This window comes from Coenobita brevimanus, chromosome 101, assembly GCF_032717465.1.
Source record: "Coenobita brevimanus isolate Jiangsu-jjx chromosome 101, ASM3271746v2, whole genome shotgun sequence".
NCBI lineage: Eukaryota > Metazoa > Arthropoda > Malacostraca > Decapoda > Coenobitidae > Coenobita > Coenobita brevimanus.
The window spans coordinates 37,734,651-37,756,590 of record NC_137054.1 but is presented as its reverse complement, the minus strand read 5'-3'; the positions used below and the strand labels follow the sequence as shown (position 1 = coordinate 37,756,590).

At 45.1% G+C, this 21,940-nt stretch overlaps 1 protein-coding gene across 1 annotated transcript in view; it reads right to left on the bottom strand.

The window, feature by feature from the left end:
• LOC145415135 (uncharacterized) overlaps positions 1 to 21,940 on the bottom strand; it is a 197,386-nt gene that overhangs the window by 86,595 nt on the left and 88,851 nt on the right. The window contains exon 4 of the mRNA XM_080284555.1: positions 7,500 to 7,720. Coding sequence (XP_080140681.1) covers positions 7,500 to 7,720 — 221 coding nt within the window. The remainder of the gene's footprint in view (positions 1 to 7,499; positions 7,721 to 21,940) is intronic.

Below are 21,940 nucleotides of genomic sequence, written 5' to 3'. Positions count from 1 at the left end.
ACAGAAAACACCGACATTTCATAACTTCACCACCATTCGACAAGACCGGGTTGACGGCGGTGGCAGTGGCCTCATCACCCTGGTACACAAATCAATCAACTTTGCAGATACTAGTGCACACGCACAGTCACTTCTCCCCCCACGTGACACCACAACAGAAATACAATCAATTAAAATACGCACTGGCAACAAATCACACAAAACAATCGCTAACACATACATTCCCCCCCAATCGTCCCCCACAGTACCACACAATTACTCTCCACAGATACACCACATCACTAACATACCCATCATCCTGGGTGGTGATTTCAACGCCAAGTCGTCGGCCTGGCAAGTCAACAACCCTGACACAGACAGAGGGCTGGTGCTACAATCCCAGACAGATCACCTTTTCATACTAAACAGTCTAGAGTCTAGATGATTTACCCAACTTTTCTTAGCAGCTTTTCTAATACCTTGCTTACAAAACTAGTCTGTGATACTGGTTGGTAGTTGAGTGGATTTTGTCTATTCCCTTTCTTCAATTAGGGAACAATGTTTGCTTTCTTCCAAATATCACGTAGTTTACGTTGTCACAAGGATTCCTTGAAAATTAAAGATAATGGTTTACTTAACTCCTCTGCACATTCATGAAGCACCAAACATGAAATTTCATCAGGACCATTCGCTTTTCCTTTGTCTAATTTACTTAACTCCTCCTGTATTTCTTTTTCTGATATTTGTATATCTGGCAGTATGTGTAGGTATGCATGTTCCATATCATGCCTCTCAAAATTATTTTCTTCTGTAAAAACTGATTGGAAATTCTTATTTAGTGCTTCACAAATATCCTTCTCTTGAGTATAGGTGATCCCCTCATCTGTAATGGATTGTATTTTATCTTTTACTTTGGTTTTGCTTCGGATGTAGCTGTAAAATAGCTTCGGTTGATCACTACTTTTATTTATAATGTCCTCCTCAAACTGTTTTTGGGTTTCCCTCCTTATTCTTGTATAATCATTTCTTGCCTGTTTATAGTTGTTATATGCCCTTTCACTATTGTGTCTTCTGTATCAGTTCTACAACAAATCTCTTTTTTTTTTTTTTACATTCTGTATTAAATCATTTCTTTATTTTTTTTTCTGCTTCTTTGTGCTGTGGGATGTACTTCTGGACTCCTGTTTCATAAGGTTCACAGAATTTTCTATATATAACATTTAAATCTTGTCCTCTAAGCTCTTTTTCCTAATCTATTTCAAAGAAGTATTTCTTTAGGTCATGATAATTGCCCTTTTTGTAACTTTCATTACTATTAACTATAATTGCCCATTTTGTAACTTTCATTACTATTAACTATGTCATATGCAATCCTGAAGTTGTAATTTAATACTGCATGTACAGGGTAGTACTCCCGAGGGGAATGGGAATGGTGGTGATAGGGAGAGCTGGAGCTCCTGTTTCACTAGCTATCTAACCATCCCCCTTTGCTGACCTTTTCAGTGTGACAGTAACATGGAGAGTAGACCAGCATACTCTCCCAAACATTTCCTCTAACTATCTATGCACTACACCACATGCACTTTACATTTCACACAACGTATCCCACTACGCTACAGGGGTTGGCGCCAGCAAGGGCATGCGGCCAGAAAACTTTGCCCCCGCTACCTAGTGGTGGACTTCTGGGGGGAGGCGTGGCGGGGGTTCCGCCGGCATAGATCATGGGTCCAGGGCGAGATGGGGCTCGGGCCTGTGCTAGAGGGTACAGGGCATTGCGGTTCCCAGGCTGCCACTTCCGCCCAATAGAGAGGGGCCCGAACCTGGGAGTAGCGTCCCAGGAGGCTGCCCTATCAGTGGGTGTATAATGGCGGGATAGTTGCAGTGCCAAGACGCGCTTGGAGGGTGTCCCTGCAGCTGTCCTGGCAGGGTGCCCCGAGGCCACTACCACAGCCACTGGTAAGCTGGTGGGCTAGGGGTCCCAGATCCATTGCCTGGACCTGGGACTGTGCGGTGAGTGGGACCTGTGCTGTGTCTGTCCCCATTTATTAATACTGAAGATGACAAAACAAAAAAGGTTTCAAAGCAAGCCTGAGGACAGTAAATCACCCATGGGGATGAGGGTGGGTTCATGGAATGTGGGAAGTTTGAGGGGAAGAGCAGGGGGAAGTCGTTGAGGCATTCAGTAGGAGGTGGGTGGACGTGGCGTGTTTGCAGGAAGTCCGGTACAGGGGTGGATCAGCCAGAAAGATTGTTGGGAAGGACTGTTGCTATAAGTTGTTTTGGCAGGGGAGGACAGACGGATATGGAGGTGTTGGTGTGATGGTTGCGGAGAAATGGGTGGAATATGTTATGAATGTTTTGAGAGTAAGCGATAGGATATTGGTTGTGAAAATTCTGTTGGGAAGAAAGATAGCTGTGATTATATCGGCATATGCTCCACAGGCAGGATTGGATGAATCAGAGAAAGATAGATTTTGGGATGATTTAATACGTGTAGTGGGTGGTATGAGGGATGATGAGATAGTGATTTTGGGAGGGGACTTAAATGGTCATGTAGGTGAAGCAGCCCAAGGTTATGAAGGAGTGCATGGGGGATGTGCATATGGTCTAAGGAATGCAGAAGGGGAAAGGATACTCGAGTTTGGGGAGGCAACGGACATGATTGTGTGCAACACATATTTTAGGAAAAGAGACAGTAGGTTAATTACGTATGAGTCTGGGGGAAATAGCAGTCAGATAGATTATTTTCTGGTTAGGAGGGCCGATAGGAGGTTAGTGAGGGATGTTAAAGTTATAGGAAGTGAGGAGTGTGTGCAGCAGCACAAACTATTGATTTGTGATATGGTGCTTAAAGAACAAATGATGAAAAAGAGGACTTATGTACCTAGGAGGAAAATATGGAAGCTGAAAAACCAAGTAGTAAGGGATGCCTTCTATAGCGAGTTGAGGAGAGTGGTGGCTGAACAGGGAGCTGTAGACAGAGGCGTTAATGAACAGTACAGAGCCCTCAAGAACAATTTCTTGAGAGTTACTGATGTAACATGCGGCTGGACAAGAGGACCACCAAGACATAAAGTAACTTGGTGGTGGGATGAGGGTGTAGAAGCTGCAATTAAGGAGAAAAGAAGGCTTTTCCGGGAATGGAAGAAGGGTGATAGCAAAGAGGAATATTTGGCTGCCAAGCGTAGGGCTAGGAGAGAGGTATACAGGGCAAAGTCTGAGTCACAGAGACAATTACTTGATAACCTAAATCATGGGGAAAGGAAAAATATATTTAGGGTGGCAGGTCAGGTGAAGAGGGATAATCGGGATATCATAGGTGAGCAGTGTGTGAAGAATGATGAAGGAAGGGTAGTGGTGAACAGTGAGGATATTAAAGATGCATGGAGAGAGCATTATAACCGGTTGTTGAATGAGGAGTTTGACTGGGACAGGGAAGGTTTGGAGCCAGCAGATCCAGTGTCTGGCCCTTGGCCTTTGATTGATACTGCTACTGTGAGTGAGGCAATAGGCAGGATGAGGGTGGGGAAGGCAGCAGGTGTGTCTGGGTTGACTGCCGAAATGTTGAAGGCCTCAGGCGATATAGGGGTGAGTTTAGTCACTGACCTGATAAATAGGATTATTTATGAGTGTGTTGTCCCAGATGATTGGCTGAAAAGTGTAATTGTAAATGTGTATAAAAGGAAGGGTGATGCCCTGGAAAGAGGGAATTATAGAGGTATAAAGCTTTTAGATCAGATAATGAAGGTAATGGAGAGAGTTTTAGAAGGTATGATTAGAGAAAGAGTGAATATTGATGAGATGCAGTTTGGGTTTATGCCAGGTAGGGGGACCACTGATGCCATATTCATTGTTCGACAGCTTCAGGAAAAATATATTGGTAGGAGAAGGGATCTTTATTTTGTTTTTGTTGATTTGGAAAAGGCCTTTGACAGAGTCCCTAGAGAGGTGGTGAAGTGGGCAATGAGAAAGCTTGGCTTGGAGGAGTGGCTGGTTAGGGTGGTTATGGCCATGTATGTGGGTGCTCACACCCAGGTGAGAGTGAATGGAGATTTGAGTGATGAGTTTTCCGTGAATGCTGGTGTGCATCAGGGGTCAGTCTTGAGTCCCATGTTGTTTATCATGGTACTTGAAGCCCTTTCACGTGACTTTAGAAACGGACCTCCGTGGGAGTTGTTGTATGCTGATGATTTGGTGTTGATTGCAGAGAATGAAAGGGAGGCGGAGGAAAGGTTTAGGAAGTGGAGAGATGGTATGGGGCAAAAGGGTTTATGGGTAAATGCAGATAAAACAAAAGTGATGATATCTAGGGTTGGTGGCGGTACTGTCAAAGACGAGGGAGAGTGGCCATGTGCAGTTTGCCACAAGGGCGTGGGAAGTAATTCCATCTTGTGCGGTGTGTGTGATAAATGGGTGCATAAGAGATGTAGTGGTATCAGAGGTAGACTGCGAGATAATGCTGATTTTATGTGTACGGCGTGCCGGGGTGAGCAGGTGGAGATCGTCAGACGTGAAAGAATTGAACTTGCCGGTGAATCTCTTGAGTGTGTGGAAGAGTTTTGTTATTTAGGAGACATGTTGTGTGCTGGAGGTGGGGCTGGAGCTAGCTCTGTGGCTAGGGTGAGAAGTGGTTGGAAGAAGTTCAGGGAGCTCTTGCCTCTCCTGACATTGAGGGGCTCTCCCTACGTGCTAAGGGGTCTTTGTATGCAGCGTGTGTTAGGAGTGTAATGCTGTATGGCAGTGAGACCTGGGCAGTGAAGGAGGAAGACATTCGCCGGCTCAGACGTACAGAAATGACAATGATTAGGTGGATGTGCAGTGCGTCCCTGCGTCCAAGGCCTGGAGGGGCTGGGTTTACAATGGAAGAGTTGAGAGGTAGGATGGGACTGGAGTGTATTGGTGTTGTGATGAGGAGAGGTAGATTGAGGTGGTTTGGACATGTGGAGAGGATGGGGGATGATAGTTGGGTGAGGAAGGTGAGAAGTGTTAATATTGGGGGTGGGGTTATGAGGGGTAGACCGAGAAAGACATGGGACGAGGTCATTAAGTGTGACCTTAGGGTTAGGGGACTGAACAGGGAGGCTGCAATGGATCGTGCAGCATGGAGAGCCGCCATTAGGTGACCAAGGCCGACACATGCAAGCATGTTGGAGCCCTTAAAAACGAACGAACGATGATGTTCACTTTTGCCGAATGAAGAGTGATACATTATATTGTCAATATCATTTTCATGCCTAGTAAATATAAGATCTAGAACTGATGGTATGTCAATTCCTCTGTTTCTGCAGCTTTCTTTTACATGTTGTGTTAGAAAAAACTCCTGCACAAGATCCAGGAGCTTTTGGTCCCAACAGCTTTCCTGGCTTTTTATATCTAGAGTATTCCAATTTATATTTGTATTGAAATCTCCAGTTAGTATAATTCTTTCAGATTTCTCCTCCATTCTATGTAGTTGTGTTCTTAAACTCTGAATTGTTTTCTCTGCCAGGTCTTCATATTCGCCTTTTTCCCAAATGTTTGATCTGGGTGGCATGTATAAATTTGCCACAATTACTTTCCCTTCAGACGTACTAATCTTTATTGCGATCAGTTCTATCTGTAAGGGTACATCTAGCTCTATTTCTTTGACTTGCAGATTTTCCTTTGTTAATATTATAATTCCTCCTCCTCTTTTTAAGTTCCTATCTCTTCTCCATATAATGTATTCCTCTAGGTTTAGTGTATTGTTTGATATCCTTGGTGTTAATTTTGTTAGGCAAACAATATGTGGTTCCTTTTCTTTGATATAATAATTCATCTCTAGTAATTTAGATACCATTCCATCTACATTCGAGTACATCAACTTAATCATTTTATTTACATACAGTACTTGTCATGACTTGGGTCTACTATCTTTCTCCTTCTTTCTCCTTTTTATTCCCTCTTGTTTATGTACCACTTTCGAACCTGCAATCCAACTGCTTTGTAAAAAAAAATGCGGTCTTCTCTTCCTCTGATCTTCCCTCGTTCTTTGTTCTTGCCTCCTCCCTCTTCTCTTTTAGTAATCCAAGTTCCTCTTGAGTTAGGCATCTTTTTATCCATACATTTTTGAAGTCCTCTTTTTCCATAAGTTGCATTTTTCAGTATTTCCTCCACAATGTTTACACTCTGGAAGGTTACTTTCAGGGGCCTTGATTTATATCTCTCATATTTCCCAAGCCTTTTGTGTTTCTGTGTCTTTACCACAGATTTCATCTGACACTTCCTTCAAAATGTTCATTACATTTGCCATCTCCTTTTTGTCTCTAAAAATCTTGTTTTTTATTTCTTCCTCCTCTATACCAATAATTACTATAAATTTGTTGATGTCTGCAGAATCTTTGACCAATTTTGGATTACTTTCTTCACTTCCTTTTCAATGCTCTTTTCTTCAACTCTTGTTTCTAAATCTTTCTTTACTTTTACCATTTCAGCATATGTGGTTTCCACATCAGTTTTGTAGCTTTGCATCGCTTCAATCACCTGGGAGATCTTCTCCAAAATATCACTGCTATGATTTATCAGAGTGCTTGCCTGCCTTATTGTCTCTGTATCATTTCTGAACTCTTCCATAATACTCTCAAGGTTGACAACTGTGCTTGCCATTTCACTAATCTTCCTTCTAAGTGTACCCACCTCAACTGATAATTCATTTATTGTTGTGTCTTTCTTATTAATCTCCTTTACTAAATTTTCATTTTCTTCCTTCTGCATGTGCAAGTGCTTCTTAATTTCATCTATTTCAGTCTGAAATGCCTTCTCTAATCTGTGCACTCGTTCTACCAGCTTATTATGCGTCTCCATTTCCACCAGTTCCTGGCAGAAATCATCCTGCTTTCTACCTTTGTCCCTTTTCTTAACTCCTTCCAAAGTTGATTTGCTAAAGATGGTGGTCATCTTCCGGTACTAACAGAAAGCTTCTACTTACAATTTTGCATTCCTCTCCGTCGCAGATGAAAGTCAACACTGAAACAGCTGAATTGCTTGTTCGGCACTTCTGCCTACTTCATTGTATTGTCTTATTGGAACAATACTTTTACTTAAACTTCCTCTTTTATATTAGAACACTATTTAGTTGGACCTAGTACAGAGCCTGACTTATATAAAGATACATTATAGGTATAGCCATTTGAGGGCTGAGATTGGCCCCGTGCAGAGCGATGCACAGGCACGTCTTCTCACTCTCGCGTCTAGTGTGTGTGTATGTGTGTGTGTGTGTGTGTGTGTGTGTGTGTGTGTGTGTGTGTGTGTGTGTGTGTGTGTGTGTGTGTGCGTGTGCGTGTGTGTGATGCAAGGGTGTTAGCTGCAACAGTTACAGATGTAACAAGACAGTAACAACATAATGGGAATTGGAAGTAGAACCAGCATATCACAAGATACAGTTGGGATGGGTGCATGCATAATGTAAACATAGAATACACTACCATATATCAGAAGTCTATATGAGTAGTACTTTAGCTTAGAAAAGATATGAGAGACAATGAACAGTGATTCAAGCTTACCCAACACATGTGTCTGGGTAGTTTTGCGGCACAACGATGTTGTAACGTAGGCAATAACGTCCATCCTGTACCGTCAGCACTACTGATGATGACTTTTGCCGTAGTTTCAGTTCATCTGACCCTACAATTAGCTTTTTCTTGATGTTGGATATTTCTTCTGAGCAACAGCAGAGAGGGTTCTCATCAATAAAAGTTTGCACAAACCTCAGCACATGTAAGACCTGCATTCATCAAAATGAAAACTGATTAGTAAGCAATGCCAACAATGAACATGCTCTCACCTAATGTAATACAGCAGAGTACTTAACATAAAATTACTAGGCTTGAGACTGTGCCATATCTAGGAAGATTTTGACTTAAATATGAAATTGAAGTAATACAATTTGAAGACATACAATGGAGGGCCAAGAGATGTCAGTATAAGTTAAGCTGGAGATACTGTACTTGTATCTTCAATTATATTGTTTGCTTCTTTGAGTTCTGAGATCAATTACCAAAACTGTTGTCTGGCTAAATCAATATTATTTTTGAGTGAGGAATCATTAACACCTTCACCCTTTCTGACCCTTCTTCCCAGCTATAAGCTGTGTGAGGCAAGACCCAGAAACCAAATGAGAGTATAGGAAATAATGGAACTAGCAACATAATGCCAAGGGAAATGGGCCATACAATAATTTGCACAACTATCTATCTACGTGTTGTCAGACGCCTCAATCTCGTACAGGGTGGCCACAAAATCACCTCCATGTAGCCGTGTCCTTGCCATTTCACAGCCCTCCCCCAAGCTCACATCCCCCTCTCTCATATACCTCTCCACTCCATCCCTCCATCTCGTTCTCGGCTCCCCCGCCCTCTCCACCCCTCTACCGCACTCACACTCTCATCGTTAGTCGTTCATTTTCCATCCTCTCCACATGGCTAAACCACCTCAGTGTATTTCTCCTAACGCTTTCCATCACATCCACATCCACACCACATCGCTCCTTCACTTCCTCATTCGTCAGTCTGTCTTTCCATGTAACTCCACATGCTCCCTCAAACAACTTATTTCCGTTGTTCTCACTCTTGTGTCCTTCCAACAAGGTCCAAGCTTCACTCTCATACATTAGAGTTGATATCACAATACTATCATGCAGTGACTTTTTTACTTCCATGCTCACTTCCCTGTTTCTTATCACTGATTTCAAAGAACCAGCAACTTTTCTTCCTTGTTGCACCCTTTCATACACTTTATTCTCCAAACTTCCATCCTTACTCATCACACTACCCAACTACTTAAATGCACTCACATTTTCCATTTCCTCATTATCCAACCTCACTGTACATTCATTGACGTTATTTCTCTCGAAGACCATAGCTTTATTCTTCCCTACATTCACCTTTAGATTAGTTTCTTACACTCTCCCAACCTCATTCACTAAGCTTTGCAGTTTTCCTACATCTTCACTTACCAATACAGTATCATATGCCAACATCATTACAAGAAGTTTCCAAACGCTGCCCTTTCTCATTAGGGCTGCGATGAAGAAGATTAAGCTGGGAAAGGCCCCAGGAATTGATGGAGTGTGTGGTGAAATGCTTAGGTATAGGGGTGAGATTGTTGTGGAGTGGATATGGAAGTTGTGTAGATTGGCTTGGGAAGAGGGAAGGGTTCCAGAGGACTGGAAATCAGGTATAATTGTTCCTCTGTACAAAGGAAAAGGGGAGAGAGAAGTATGTGGTAACCATAGGGGTATTTGCCTTCTTAGTGTGACTGGTAAAATATATGGTAGAATACTCATTGATAGGGTTAGGCATATGACAGAGGAGCTAGTTGGAGAAGAACAAGGGGGATTTAGGAAGGGAAAAGGGTGTGTAGATCAGATATTTGTTCTAAGATGTTTAGTGGAGAAGTATCTAGAGAAGGGAAGGAAAGTGTACGCTGCCTTCATGGACTTGGAGAAAGCTTATGACAGAATAGATAGGAAAGGTATGTGGAAGGTATTAAGAACATATGGAGTGGAGGGGAAATTGTTGAGTGCTGTGAAGAGTATGTATGAGGGAGCTAGGGCTACGGTGTGAGTGGATGGTGAGCTGAGTGAGTTCTTTGATCTCAATGTGGGACTGAAACAGGGGTGTGTAATGTCTCCATGGCTGTTTAATATATATATGGATGGGGTTGTAAAGGAGGTACAAGGTAGGGCAGTGGATGTGGGGGTGGCCCTAATGAATGAGGGTGAGATTTGGAAGCTTCCGGTGTTGCTGTTTGCTGATGATACAGTATTGTTGAGTGAAGATGAATGGGAGTTGCAAGGTTTGGTGAATGAATTTGGGACAGTGTGTAGGAGGAGGAAGCTGGAAGTTAATGTAAACAAAAGTAAAGTTATGGTGTTTGAGAGGAATGAAGTCACAGAGTGTGCAGTGAGGTTGGATGGTGAGGATATGGAGAATGTGAGTGCATTCAAGTACTTGGGTAGTGTGATGAGTAAGGATGGAACTTTGGGGGAAGAAGTACGTGAAAGGGTACAGCAGGGAAGGAAGGTTGTTGGCACACTGAAAGCAGTGATGAGAAATAGGGAGGTGAGTATGGAAGTTAAGAAGTCACTGCATGATGGTATTGTGATCCCTACCCTAACGTATGGAAGTGAGGCGTGGACCTTGCAAGAGGGGAACAAGTCAAGAGTGAGAGCAGTGGAAATGAGTTACTTGAGAGGAGCATGTGGAGTGACGTGGAGGGACAGGTTGACGAATGAAGAAGTGAAGGAACGTTGTGGGGTAGATGTGGATGTGGTTGAAAAGATTAAGAGAAATACACTGAGGTGGTTTGGACATGTGGAGAGGATGGAGAATGAAAGACTGACTAAGAGGGTGTATGTAGGTGAGGTGGAGGGAGGGAGAGGGAGGGGTAGACTGAGGATGAGGTGGAGGGATGGAGTTGAGAGGTATATGAGGGAGGGGGGGGTGAGTTGGGGGGAGGGGAGTCAAATGGTGGGTGACAGAGTGACTTGGAGGCGTTTTGTCTGCGGCCACCCTTTGCGGGATTAGGGCGTCGGGCTATAGATAGATAGATAGATCCATACACAGATTGAATAAGCATGGAGACATGACACATCCCTGTTGCAATGCAACAATCAGACAGAAAAATTCATTCACACACTGCAGCCTTAGCACCCTCATACATAATCCGAATGGAATTCAACAACTTCCCATTTACTCCATATGTTCTTAATATTTTCCACATTCCTTGTCTATCCACTCTGTCATATGCTTTCTCCAAATCCATGAAGGCCACATTCAAACTTTTTTCCCTTCTCTAGAAACTTTTCCACTAAGGACCTAAGGATGAATATGTGATCTAAACAACCTCTACCCTTCCTAAAACCTCTCTGTTCTTCTCCAACTAAGTCCACTGCTATTTCTCTAACTCCTGACTGCATATTACATGCACAACCATCCACTCATTTTACAATTTGCTTTATAAATGCAAAGACAAGTCTATAAATAATTCCATTGACAAAAAAAAAAAAGAGGGGGGGGGGTGAGGGGGTTGTATATCCTTGCCAAGTGTTTCTCTGTACATATTACATCTAAGCAACTCTATCCCCAATAAGTTTTTGGCCCATCAACTTCTGTACTTTGCTTTCTCACATATTCATTTATCTTACTGCATGGGATGGCTCTGCAGGAGCAGTTGCCTGCCTGCAGTTGATGGGTCTGCTCAATTACACAGACTGCAGCAGCACAATAACAACAATGATAACAACAACAACCATAAATATCCACCTTCTTCTTGGTTTACATTTCCCATCTTCATACTCGCTCACATACTGTATTCAGTACCTGCTTCATCACCCACGAGCATTCCATCTCTCCAAATGATTATACAGGCACCACCTAAGTATACATTCTTCTACCATATCATCAACAGATTTCCTTACTCCACAACTTTTGCACATCACTAAGTTTTTTATCGAACCCTCTACATGCACTCCAAACACATTTCTCAACACTTTCATTTCCACTGTTCCAAAGGGGATCAAACCTATCATAACCTATTCTACCAGGGCCATCCCTCACAAGCTGATATCTTTTCTCAGCTACATTAAATCATCTGGTATTACTGTAGTCAGAATGAAATAAAATAAATACAGTAATCCCTCCACTATCCAACGTCATAGAGCCATAGGCATGTCCGGAAAGTGGTCCTGTCCGGATAGAGGGCACCAGCCTCCTGGACTTGTACTTATGGACCCTAACTCAGAAAAACACCTATACAACTCCCTCTGGACATGCATAGCACCTATTTAAGACCCAAATCACACCAATAAGGCACATAAAAGACTGAAATAAATGCAAAAGAAGTAAAAAATGAGGTTTTTGAGGTAGGTTCGTACAATATTAAACATTCTGGGTACTTACAAGTCCCTGGCTCCTGGACTGGTAGTTATGGACCCTTACCTAACCTAACTCAGAAAAACACCTCCCTATTGCACATGCATAGCACCTAAGACACTACATATTCACACCAATAAGGGACATAAAAGAGTGAAATGAGGTGTTTGAGGTAAGTATAGTAAGGAAAATACAGTAGAATACAGTATGAAACATTCTGCCTACTTACAGCAAGTCCATGGCCATCTCGATGAAAAACCGCCTCCTCTCAGACTCTGATAGTAAGAAGGATTTCCTGAAGCATTTGCAGTACACTGTTCATGAAGTCTTGCACTGAACTTTGTCATTCGCACTCAGAAGTCCATTCTCTTCACACTGCACACTCTTTGTCTTACTTATGCTCCATTGTAACTTAATAAGTGTTGCACTCTGCACTTAAAGTCTTTCCACTCATAAAACTAATTTCAAAACAAATCACAAGTGTATAGTATTTACGTTAAATTTAGTCCAAAAATTTTCTTTTCACTCAAATTTCTACTTTCTTTACAATACTGTATGCACTGTTTTTCTTTCACTGCACAACACTAAATTCCCATGTGGTCTAGTGGAGAAGTTCTTGCAGTTTAATCACTGTCAGAGTCTGAGAGTATCGCTGGCAGGTGACCTAGGGGTGCGTTGCTGGGTTGTGGTGATGGCGTACCCACTGCAGACGACTCTGAAGATAGATGCAAACTCACGTCGAGCGGTGACTCCACTGTGGCTGATGTGCTGGGCTGTGGCTCGGAGCATGAGGGCCTGTCTTGGGGAGGCAACGGAGTGGAGCCAGGGCTGGCCACAGCGGGAGTCATGGGCCTGAAAAAGCTGTCAATTGTTGACTGATGCAAGAAACAACGATTCTGACAATTTATGATGCGCTGCCTGAAAGCACGCACTTCCTCCACAAGTCCCAAGGGCCCCATCTCCCTGTCGCAGTCCGAGTGTTCCAGGTAGTCCAGAACGAACTCTAGGTGTCCCCGGAGTGCGCTCAGCTTGGGGATGGCTGGAGTTGTGTTATGCTGAGAGGAGTCCGCATCATCGTCGCCGTCCTCGTCGGAATCTTCAAGCTGGGTACTGACACCTGCAACTGAAGATGCGATCTCGATATCAGACAAAGTCTGATACCCAGGATCGCCCTCGTCGTCATCCAACCACTCACGCACTTCGTCCACATCAACATCATCGACGTGCGCACGTAGACGAGCATGGAAGTCATCCACGTCGAAACCTAGGAAATCGTACTCTGCATCCGTTCCGAGAAGCAGACGAGACCAACCATTTTCTAGAGTCTTGACAGGAATTTCCTTCCATGCACTGGCCCAGTTGTAAATGGCAGACTTGATGTTGTAGCAGCGAAGGTTTTCCAAAGTCTGCTGGCCTCGTGTGTCCCGCCCCTCCCTGTGCTCGTCCTCGAGAACAACCATCACCTCGTCCAGGAACTTTCGTCGGTATAGGCGCTTCGTTGCCACGATCACTCCTTGGTCCATTGGTTGGATGAGAGCAGTCGTATTAGGTGGCAGAAACATGCACCTAATACGGCCATTCTCAGCCACCAAGTCCTTGTCGCACGGGTGGACAGGTGCATTGTTGGTGAGAAGGAGGGCCTTTACCTGGTCGCGTGGGATTCCCAGTTTCTCCGTCTGGTAATGTATGACCTCCTTGACGAAATGGCGGTGGAACCAGTCTTTGAAGATCTGGGCTGTGAACCATGCCTTCAAAGAATGGTACCAGACGACAGGAAGGACAACCATCACCCCACGAAGACACCGAGGCTGCTTTGCACGGCCAACAATAACGGGCTTGAGCCGGTGCATGCTATTAGCATTGGCACAACACAAAGCAGATAGCCGTTGCTTGGAGACCTTGCGGCCAGGTACAAGCTTCTCCGTCTCCTCGGCTATAGTTTTCGTTGGCAAAGAGCGATAGAATAAACCAGTTTCATCAGCGTTGTAGACTTGACCAAGAGTGAGGCCCTCCATGTCGATCAAGCCCTTCACCTTGTGCTGAAACTCCTCTACTCCATCCGCGTTAGCGTCCAAAGCTTCGCCATGAGACTTACGGTTGGTAAGGCCATGCCGTAACTTAAATGCGAAGAGCCAACCCTCAGATGCCTTGAAGTCTAGGGCACCGTGAAGCCTTGCGAACTTCTCAGCAGCAGCCTTCAGCTCCGTACCATGTACCATCACATCAGCAGCACGTTGCTGTCGATACCAAATCAACGTGGAGCGGTCGACTTCAGCAAACTTGGGAGCAAACATCATCTTCCTCTCCACACTGCGTTTGCTTTTCGACGAGAAGTCAGCCGTGTACTGCATGAGTTTGTCTTGGGATCTCTTAATATCAAACAAAGTAGATCAGGCCAGGTTAAACTCACAGAGATGTGTGAAGAAGACCATCCCGCATCTACTTTCTCCAATATCTCCCTCTTCTTCTCCAGAGTCAACACCACTCTGTTCCACTTCTCAGGCGGCGGAGCCATCATCACACACATGAAGGAGAGGCACAAGAGCAGCAGGAGTGCCTGCAGCAGGTAAGGCACCACCACAAAAGCGAGCACGTGGGCAGCCATGACGACGAGCGTTCACTTGCGACAAGAGACAGGCGGAAAGTGGGAAGGATGCACAGGCGCTCTAGCGGATGTCGGAGGAATGACGCGGCACAACAAAGCTGTCCTGCGCCCCGCGTGCCAAGTTCAAATTACGGGCGGGAAAAAGTCGGATTTTTTTCGAATTTTTTGCGGTTTTCGGACCATTTTGGGAATGTTGGATCCCGGGACGATTATGTCTGGTTAGTGGGGACGTATGGAAAGCAGGCGTCCGGAAAGTAGAGGGATTACTGTATTCTCAGGATGAAGGTATTACTACTTTTAGTACCTTTTTATCATCATTATCTTCCAACACTGTGCTTCCTCAAAGGAACTCTTCAACAGTGACTGACAACAGAACTGCCTTGTATCTTATTTTCCTTTCATACTTTTTACACTCTATCACTCACTCCTTGTCCTCTTCCTTCTCAGTCACTAATGCATTGTTCCACTCTCTCCTTCCATACCAGACACTGGTCTTCTACAAAAGGATACCCAAAATCTCAGTTACACTAACTTTGGTATCTTATCAATGACCACTCTTTAAAAATACCTCTCAATGTATTAATCTTTATCCTTTCAGTGATGCAACACCACATTCAGCCACACTCTTCTTTATTCTACTTTTCACAAATCTTTCCATTACAGAATCTGTATGATCTACCCTACAGCAAAGTCAACAGTCCATTTTCCACTTGTAATAAAAGGGGTTAGTGTTAGAATGAAGTTCAAACTCACTGCTACACAGCATTCTCATCATGATCAAGCTATGTCGATTAGTTGGTGAGCTGCTTAAAAAGTTTGTTTTTTTGAACAGACCTCATACATGATGGTTCGTTTCATTTATAATGACTCCAACATGCTTGCATGCATAAGCCTCGATCACCTAATGGCAACTCTCCAAGCTGCTCGATCTCTGGCAACCTCCCTATTCAATCCCTTATCCCTAAGGTCACTCTATGATCTTGTCCCAGGTCTTTTCAGTCTGCCTCTCATGACCCTACTCTTGACATTTACACCTTTCACCTTATGCATTAGTACTTGGATGGGTGACCGCCTGGGAACACCAGATGCTGTTGGCATCCCTACGTCAAGTGGGGTTGGTGGAGGATTAGTGCCCCTCCCTGTAAAACAATTAACTCTAAGCCCTTGGCCACCCTGTCTGGGATACATGGCGTCTGGCAATGAATGAAATGAATGAACCTTATGCACCCAACTGTCATCCTCCATCCTCTCAACAAGCCCAAACCATCTCAATCTACCCCTCCTCACCACAACACCAATACATTCAAGACCTATCCTTCCTCTCAAATCTTTAGTTGCAATCCTTGCATCCCCAGGCCTTGCATTAATTCAATGATGCACTACATATCCACCGAATCACTGTCATTTCTGTATATCTGAGCCTATGAATATCCTCTTCCTTTAATGCCTAGGTCTCTTTATCATACAGCATTGCACTCCAAACACATGCTGCATACAAGGATTCCCTTTGAAAGGAGGGACAGCCCTCTCAATGTTAGGAGAGGTAACAGCTCCCTGAACTTCCTCTAACCACTCCTTACGCTAGCCACTGAGATAGATCCAGCCCCACCTGCAGCACGTAAGAGGTCCATCTGAAAAGAAAACACTTCCATACACGCATGAGACTCTCCTGCAAGATCATCCTTTTCATGCTTATCTCTACATGCCCTCCCTGACACAACGCACACACGAAATCAACATTATTTTACAGACTACCTCTAATACCACTACATCTCTTATGCACCCACTTATCACAAACACTGCACAAGATGAAGCTACTTCCCATACCCTTGTGACAAACTGCATATGGCCACACTCCCTCTGCTTTAAGAGTACGACCACCAGCCCTAGACATCATCATATTTGTTTTATACTCATTTCCTCTCGAACCCTTATGCCCCATTATGTCTCTTCATTTCCTAAACCTTTCCTCTGCCTCTCTTTCATTCTCTGCAATCAACACTAAATCATCAGCATACAACATCTCCCATGGTAGTCCATTTCTGAAATCATATGAGAGGTATACAAGCACCACGACAAATAATAGTTAACACTAAACCCTGATGCATGCCAACATTCACAGAAAACTTATCACTCAAATTTCCATTCAGTTTCATCTGGGTGCGAGCACCCACATACAATCGTCTCATTATACAACAGTCTGTTATGTAATGAATAGCTACAAAGATAATCCAAAAGTTATTGCCTTTTTTGGAATGGTTTTGTTTCATTTTTGAAGGCTCCAACATGCTTGCATACTTTGGCCTTGGTCACCTAATGGCGGCTCTCCATGCTGCTTGATCTCTGGCAGCTTCCCTATCCCCTAAAAGACAGGCATCTGAATATTCTGACAGATGCTCAGGACGGGCATAATCGGTGGGTGCGATAATGTGGGGAATTTGTGGGGGGCTGGGGGGGTTAAGGAGTAGTACAGGGATGAGGACTGGGTGTTTGGGGGAGAGGAGGTGGGGGATAGGGCAGGGGTGGGGAGGTGATGGGTGGGGTGGTAATTGGGGGTTGGGGAGGGGGTTGGGGGGAAAAGGGTGGGGGTGATGGTGGTAGTTGGAGGGGTGGGCAGGTTTGGGGAGTGGGTTTTTTTTGGGGTGGGGGGTTTAGGGTGTGGGGGTGTGGGGGTTGGGGGTGGTGGGGGTAGGGGGTTGGGGTGGTGGGGGTAGGGGGTTCGGGATGGTGGGGGTATGGGATAGGGGATGGTGGGTGGTGGAGGATAGGGGGTGGTGGGGAGATGGCAGGGGGCATGGGGGGTGGTGGAGGAGTGGTTGGGGGATTGGGGGTTGTGGGGGACATGGGGGATAGAGGTGGGGGTGGGCAGGATAGGGGTGGTGGGAGGGTGGGAGTCAAGGGTGGTAGGGTACAGTGGGGGATATTGGGGGGGTGGGGGGAGGGTGAATGGTTGGGGTGGGGGTTGTTGGCGAGTGGTGTGTGGGTGTGGTGGTAGGGAGGTGGGGTGGGTGGTTTGGGAGGGAGGGGGGGACATGACCGCATATGCGGACACCTGTCTTTTTGGCCCTAGTACTCTTGGACAGCATATGCGGACACCCATCTTTTAGGGGCTACTGTATTTAGTCTCTTATCCCTGAGGTCACAATCAATGACCTCATCCCTGGTCTTTTTAGGTCTACCTCTTGCTACCCTACTCCCAACATTAACACGATACAAAAAAAATAACGATAAAAAAAATTGGTCACAATTTCGCTAGAAAGGTAATTGTGATGGTCGTCTCCGAGAATCTCGTCTGGATGTGGAGACGCGTGCAAACCAATAGTCAGTCGTATAAGCCAACATACCCACTCCGTACTTATATGCACAGAACCCCCATCTCGGGTCTGTGCAGGCGGCGGCCTTCACGCCAACCCTTTAATAACCCTGTCTTATTCACTCACTTGCTCATGTCTCCCATGCCAGTGATTGTCTTCTTTTCGTTCTCAGTTACCTAGCCTTCTCACTTGCATATGACCATTGCAACGCTATCGCCATCATCAAGTAACTGTGCAAGTATGCTATGAATCATGTTGCGTGTGATAAAAAGTAGAGAGAGAACATTTAGTGTGTGAAATAAGTAAAATTCGTAACTTGAAAATCATGTCTTATGCTACCCCTGGTGGAAAGTGTGGTGCTACTGATACTGATGTGGGCATGGCTATAAGGGCATGGTGTAGCCTTTCCTTGGATGAGAAATCAGGCATTGTTAACCCGTTAACTGCACATGGCGGTTTTTTGGAGGTGTCCGTGGTGCGCAGACATAGGAGTAAAAATGAAATTTCCCAAAGGACAAATTTTGTCTTATGAATTGAGAGAACACATGCCAAAGTATATAGAAACGAAATATTAGCTCAATATTTACTTTGGTAAAGCCATGGATGAGCATCCAAGTGTCTGATTCCCTACTGGAAAGTATGGTTTTTGTTTTCTTTTTCGGTTTTGGTTTTGAAGGCTGAAACATGCTTGCATGGGTCGGCTTTGGTCTCCATGGCACTATATTCAAAATTCACCTGTGCAGCCAGGGCTGTATTGAGCAGTCGCACTCGGAACAGCCCAGGCTGTATAGAGCAGTTAATGGGTTAAGCACCATCAGGAGGGACAGGGATCAAGCAGGATCATTGTTGCCATGAACTGTCCCAGTCCCGGGTCTCAACAGTCATGAAGAAATCAGATGCTGTAATTGTGGTGTTACTGTTAAATGATTAACCAGAGCATAAAGAACCTATCTTGAAGGAGATGGATCATCTCCTAGCTCTGTGGGTTAACAAAATGAACTGAGCAAAACAGCCTCTTCACTGCACTTTCACCTGTGGAAGGACCTCAGGGATAAGCAAGGTGTGGAGGCCAAGGAGAAGTTAAAGTTGGTTTGAGTGGTTTAACCCCTAATGCACGGCCATCGACAGCCGACCCCCCCCCCCCTGTGGCGGCGTTTGATCGCGGTCTGAGTACCTGTAGGAAAATATTAGCCAAAAATCAGAGATTAACCCTAGAACATTATACTTGGTATGGCAGATAGTACTTACATTCAGCTTTCTCCAGAGACAGGTGTTGAGCCTTCATGGACTACCCAAGGACTTGTGGAGACTTGCAAAGTTGGGTAACAAAATCTTCACTTTCACACCTCCAGCAACACGGTTTCCCCTCTACCACAGCCTCATTCTGTCACAGTAAACTTTATACTACAACGTACAGGTAGTTTGGATTCTGTATTTGTACAATAAGCACTGAAAATAAGGCTAAAATCAACAAAGCGTATGGCTGACATGCGCGCAGCGGCAGTCTTCCCGTCACTCAACAAACATTTCCATTTTCACGGCTAAAAACACGTATACTACATTATTTTCAATCATATTACTTCCCAAAAGATCACCGCAGCGCGCTTTTTATTCTGCCTTACGCCCGTCACTTTATTCTCGTTCCTGTCGGCTGCTCGCACTGACTCGGAAGAGCTAGAACTCGCCATAATGTCACTTTGAGAGCCTGCGGTAAACTGACGCTAAACAGGGGCAAACCGTGCAAAAAAAAGCTAGTGTTACAACTGGGGAAACTGCGTTTCCTATTAGCATAAACTGCTTGTGAGAGGAGAGTGCAGATTTACAGTTCTGAGCAGTCAGAGCGCTGCCATGTATCACAGCCAGGCTCGCTGGGCTGTGGTGGTGGTGGTGGTGGGGGGGAAACGCGATACTTGGCAATAACGGAGGTCAGTAGTACAAAGGTAAAGTATGCTAATTGTAGCTAAAGGGTGGTGGTACTGATAGACAATACCAGCTGGAACATCCTTGCCCGCGTTTATTCAAAATTAACTCGAATCGCAAACGTGACACTCCACCGTTATGTCCTTTTCAGTAAGCGTCGCAAATGCGACACCCCGCGTTTTAGGGGTTAAGGTCCGTGCTGGCCTCACGCATGTGACCATGCATGGCAAGGATGCTAGTCAGATCATGTGGCAGCTGAGGCCCCTGTGAAGCTGAAGGTAAGGAAAGAGGAGGTGGAATACCCTTCAAAAAGGTCTTCAACTCTGATGAGAAAGGGCTGTTTGGAAATGGATATCCAGGATGACACATCAGCGACAAGAACGATGTGCACAGTGTTCAAGGCAGCCAAGGACTACCTAACTCTCCTCCTTGGTGGGAATGCAGAGGGGGACCTGAAGCTCAAGCTGCTCCTGGTTTACCAGTGAACCTGAGTGCTGGCAGGCTTTATGAAGGAGAACCTTGGAGTTATTTGGAAGAGTGACCCCACGGCCTGACTGACCTCATAACTCTGCCACTCGTACACTGGAAGATACCAGTCCCCCCACCTGCATGACTATGTCAGCAGAAGCAACCTTGCCAACTGTTTCCATCTGTTGGTCGATAATGCCCCCAAGCCATCCTGAGGACATCAAGGAATGGGTGGATAATATCACTGTGGTGTACCTCCCCCCCCCCCCCAATAAAACACTGCTGCTCCAGCTGATGGATCTGGGTGTCACTGCAACCTTCGAGGTTTACTACCTCCCCTGCACCATGGAACAGATGATAAGGGTGAGTAATGGAGTGAGCCATGTGGTGCAGCAGTTCTGGAAGAACTGCAACATCAAGCATGCCATTGACACCATAACAATGGCATGGAAGGAGGTGCAGTGGAGTAAACTGAGCACTGTTTGGTGCAAAGTATGTCCAGTGCATGTGTATACTCCTTCATGGGTTTCCCAGCAGTGGAGAACATCCATCAAGACATCCTCGACCTTTTGCATGAGACTGGATTTGAAGAGGTTGGCAGGGTCGTGGAAAGCCACACCAAGCAGCTGTCCATGGAGGAGCTCAATGAGCTAAGGAAATAGGTGACAGAGGAACGGCAGGATGGCAACGATGGCAGTGAGGACGGGCACCTTTGTGTTCTTGATATAAAAATCTTGATGGAATTCTTTGCAACAATGGACAAAGGTCTGGGACAAGGATTCAAACGTGGTGAGGAATGACACGTCAACACATAGCATCAAACAACACTCAACCAAGAAAAACGCAACATGGTGGACCACCATCACCTCCTTCTCCCCTACCAGCAGCACCAAGGAAGAGCCAAGGCCATCAATGAATGGTGTGCAAATGCAATGTCCTGTATCACCTGCCTCTGTCATGTCTGCCTCATCTTCACCACCACCTGGCACACCCAAGGCTCAATCGGTAGAGAGGTGGCCTGCAGTCCTAACGGAGCCAGGTTCAAATCTATGCTGCGGCAGGGAACAGTTTAAGGATTTGAATTTCATGAAATCAAACTTTACTGATCCACCACAAGACCCGCCGACATGTCGTAAAAATGCCCTCACTAATACCAATACACCAGTCCTGTATGAGACAGCCCTAGCATGAGTTTAATACGGACGATAGTTGTTAGCGTCAAATTGGTGACATGTAGAGGTGTATGGTATGTAGGACATGTCGTAAAAATACCCCCGCTAATACCAATACACCAGCCCTGTATGAGACAGCCCTAGCATGTATTCAATATGGACGGTGGGTGTTAGCGCCGAAGTGGTGACATGTAGAGGTGTATGGTATGTAGGAGGACTGCTGGGCCTTGATAGCAGGCTGTGAAGCCTATGCCCAGAGTCGGACACATTAAAAAAAAAAAAAAAAAAAAAAAAAAAAAAAAAAAAAAGAGGAGGACTACTGGGCCTTGACAGCAGGCTGTGAAGCCTATGCCCAGAGTCGGACATCTTAAAAAAAAAAAAAAAAAAAAAAAAACTCTCTCCCTCACCCTCACTGCTATGCTTTCCAGTGGCCTCGCCACATCGCACCCTCCACCGACCCTAGTGCATCACTCTCTCTTGGCATCACCGCATTACTCTCCTGACTTCTCTTCCTCCTGAGGACCTGGAGTCATCATCCAGGCCTGCCACTTGTCTCCCCACCCTTGGGGGGGCCTTTGGTGATGACTCAGA